The 3,685-nt window shown below is 40.9% G+C and overlaps 1 protein-coding gene across 1 annotated transcript; it reads right to left on the bottom strand.

The window, feature by feature from the left end:
* Positions 1-3,032: 3,032 nt before the first annotated feature.
* Positions 3,033-3,685, bottom strand: LOC308200492 (ribonuclease H-like; the record flags this gene model as incomplete). Its single annotated transcript, XM_080606356.1, has 2 exons — positions 3,033-3,567; positions 3,681-3,685. The coding sequence occupies 2 exons, from the start codon at positions 3,683-3,685 to the stop codon at positions 3,033-3,035; spliced, it is 540 nt and encodes a 179-aa protein (XP_080462482.1).

Below are 3,685 nucleotides of genomic sequence, written 5' to 3' on the forward strand. Positions count from 1 at the left end.
CCCAATTACTAATATTCCATCAGCTAAAAATTTTATCCAACCAGCTTGTTGTCATATCTTTCTCTTCCTGTTCTGCATCTTGTTCCACTCAAGCCAGTTGTTCTATGACATGTTCTACATCAATAGTCACATTTGAAATGTGGATGCAGCAGTGATCAATACGATCTTTTAGAAATCCACATACTCCATGTTCCTTTAATAACAGTGTATCTAATGCCAATCGATTTTGTAGCACCATTTTAGTTGTAGATTGTAGTTGGATATTAAGGTCTCTAAATCCTTCTTTCGTGGCTCTCGTGCACCTACTCACTTGTCCTGTAAGTTTATAAATCATTTCCCTATTTCAATAAGTAGCTACCTTTGCAAATAGAGATTCTAATGCCCAATTGAATTTTACTCCATCCGAGGGTTCATGCCATATATCTTCATCTGCCCCTTCTTCTAAACTTCTTTTTGCCCTACTAATTTGTAGGGTTTCCAACTTTCCCTTAAAAGGAGATTTTTTCCATATTGGACGCAGTGTGGGGAGGGAGTCCTAGAGTTATTTCTTTTACTTCCCCATCTATCGGTGGGTGTGTAGTCCAAGTTCCATTACTGGCTGCCCATACAAATTGTCCTGGACTTTTTATGGTACTATAGCTACAATCCACTGCGACTTGACTAGCCTGGCTATTTCTTTCCGAATTGTACTTAATTCCTCGGCAAGCACATCCTGCCCTAAGAGCTATCAATACCGGAAGTAAGTGCTCAACATCTTCATTATTACTGTCGCAAGTATATTTCTTCTCACAAGTCCACCAAGCTACCTTTGTTGACTCTTGTCTACCACTACTATCAACCCGGCTTACTGTATAAAACTGATCAGTTCCATTCTGCTTTCCCTGCCATTTAATACACCATGATGTATTCCCTCCATACTGGAATTTCTGCAATAAACTTACTGTCCAATCACTATCCCACCCTTTCATTCCTTTTGGCTCATTTTTCTCTTGACATTCCCAAACAATCTTTTCTCTAACTCCTTCTACTACACGTAGTTCGTCGTAATAACACTGTCCCACATTCTTAAATCTGCCTATTGTTATGAAATGATAGTTCTTCTTTTCACATTCAGACCTCGATGTTGGGGGGCTCAGTTTCCTATAGTATTGTGTAACATTTATCCTCTCTAAGACTTTCACTTCTTTACATTGAATTGTTTCATTTCCTTTTACTTGGGGCAGTGGGAGGTGGTTATACCCCACTCAAGCGGGTCCCCTGTTGCTTTTGGAATGGGCAAACAAGCAGTAATTCTATCAGTTCCTTTCATTATGGCAAAATCTTTAATCAATCCTACCAGTAAATTCTCTGATGGTTGCCTGTGTGGGATCTGTACCACTTGTGTCCATGGTACCTGGCCCTCTCTTTTTCTTCTAGATCCTTTTCAGTGGGCTACCAATATTCCTTTATCCAATTTCGGATATACCAATATTTCTCTTATCCCGTAATCTGTGCTATTTTCATGTGTTACCATGCACCGGTAGTTTCCTTCGTTGACTTTAGTAACACTAAACAGGGTTAAGGTGGTAGCTCCTCTCAGTTGTTAGCCCAATTCTATGGTTATACTTACGTACGCCTTCCCCTTCCATCCAGCCTTCAGTCCTGTATTGTCCCTGGTTGTGTCTACGTATATTTCCTGGCTCTGTCCGGAGTCATTTATTTTTCCCCAGACCACCTGTAGAGAGCTAATTGTTATTGGTTTATCATTGTGCATTCCACATTCCAAAGTAACATTTTCTCCTCTGAATATTTCCTCTTTCTTATATTTTCCTGGTATTTCTAGGAACTCAATTACAAGGTATTTACACAAAACAATTACTGTTATCGTTACTGTTGTTAAGAACCCCAACATTGTATGGTTATACGCACCTCATCTGTAGTTTTGTATCTCCGATTGCTCGCACTGACCAAAATTTGGGAACCTTTTTCACCCGAGTATAATGAATCCAAGCATCCACCCCTTCTACCTTTAAAAGTAGTCAATAATACTTGATAAGGTCCGGCCCACCGTTCTCTCAGGGGTTCTTCATTCCAGTTTTTAATGTACAGTTGGTCACCTGGCTGAATGTCGTGGACAGGATTTTCCAGTGCCAACGGTCGGTTCCACACCAGAACACTTTGAAGTTGAGCTAAAGTTTTACCAAGAGACAATATATAATTATAAACATCCTGGCTCCCTGTTATATGCATATTAGGATTTGGTTCTGGGGATTCATAAGGCTTTCCATACGTAATCTCATATGGGCTTACTGACATTCCACTCCTTGGCTTTATCCTTATTCTCAGTAAAGCTATAGGGAAAGCTTGTGGCCATTGTATTTTGGCTTCCTGGCAGATTTTACTGATCTGTCCCTTTAGAGTTTGGTTCATCCTTTCTACCTGTCCACTAGATTGGGGTCTCCATGCAGTATGTAAATTCCAAGAAATTCCTAATAGCCGACTTACGTCTTTAACCACAGATGAAACAAAGTGCGGCCCCCTATCCGAGGATATTCCTAATGGTACCCCAAACCTCGGAATGATTTCCTGCAGTAACCATTTTACTGTCTCTTTAGCTTGATTGTTGCGACAGGGAAGGGCTTCTGGCCATCTGAAAAAGGTGTCAAACCCTACTAACAAATACCTACATCCCCTAGTCCTAGGTAACTCTACAAAATCAACTTGCCAGTAATCTCCTGGTTCTATTCCTACTCTAACTCTTCCCATCTCAGCATGTTTTCTTTCTACTGGATTATTTTTCAGACAAATCTCACACTTTGACATTACTGATTTTGCCATTGTTAACATATGTGTAGAGACAATGCTACGTTTTAAAATGTTACCATTGCCTCTGCACCCCAGTGACACTCATTATGTCTTGTCTGAAGTATTTTTCGCATCACCAAGGGGGTTATTACTACCTGGCCCGTAGCGGTTACATACCGTCCATCAGAGTTCTTTCGGGCCTTTAGGAGATGTGCTAATTTCTCATCCTCTGGTGAATATCTTGGTTCCTAGGGAAGATTAAGACAAGTGGGGCCTACCTTGAGTGGTACCAAAGCCATTACATTCCACACCTCCCGAGCAATTTGTCGAGCTGCTCGATCTGCCAGCCGATTCCCTTCTGATATTTTCAAGGTTCCTCCTTGATGAGCTTTACAGTGCATAAAAGCCACTTGTTTTGTTTTTTGTACCGCATTTATCAAATTTAACACCTCCTCTTGATATCTTATATTGGCTCCTTGTGAGGACAACAGCCCTCTTTCTTTCCATAATGCTCCATGAACATGGACTAATCCAAAAGCATACTTTGAATCTGTCCAAATGTTTACCATCTTTCCTTTACTCAGTTCCAGTGCTCGAGTTAGGGCTATCAGTTCTGCTCGCTGTGCTGATGTTTCAGGTGGTAAAGGTTTTGCTTCGATCACTGTCTTCAGGGTTGTTACTGCATACCCTGCATATCGTGTTCCATTCTCCGCAAAACTACTACCATCAGTAAAAAGTTCCCAGTCATACCTTTCAAGGGGTACATCCTTCAAATCCTCGCAGCTGGCATGGGTATGTTCAATTATTTCCACACAATTGTGTTCCAACGGTCCTTCTTCTGGAACAGTTCCTAGAAATACTGCTGGATTTAACAGGTTAGTTGTTTTCAAGGTTACGTCAT

The sequence above is a fragment of the Anser brachyrhynchus genome (assembly GCF_964034855.1).
Source record: "Anser brachyrhynchus genome assembly, chromosome: 10".
In the NCBI taxonomy this organism is placed as follows: Eukaryota; Metazoa; Chordata; class Aves; order Anseriformes; family Anatidae; genus Anser; species Anser brachyrhynchus.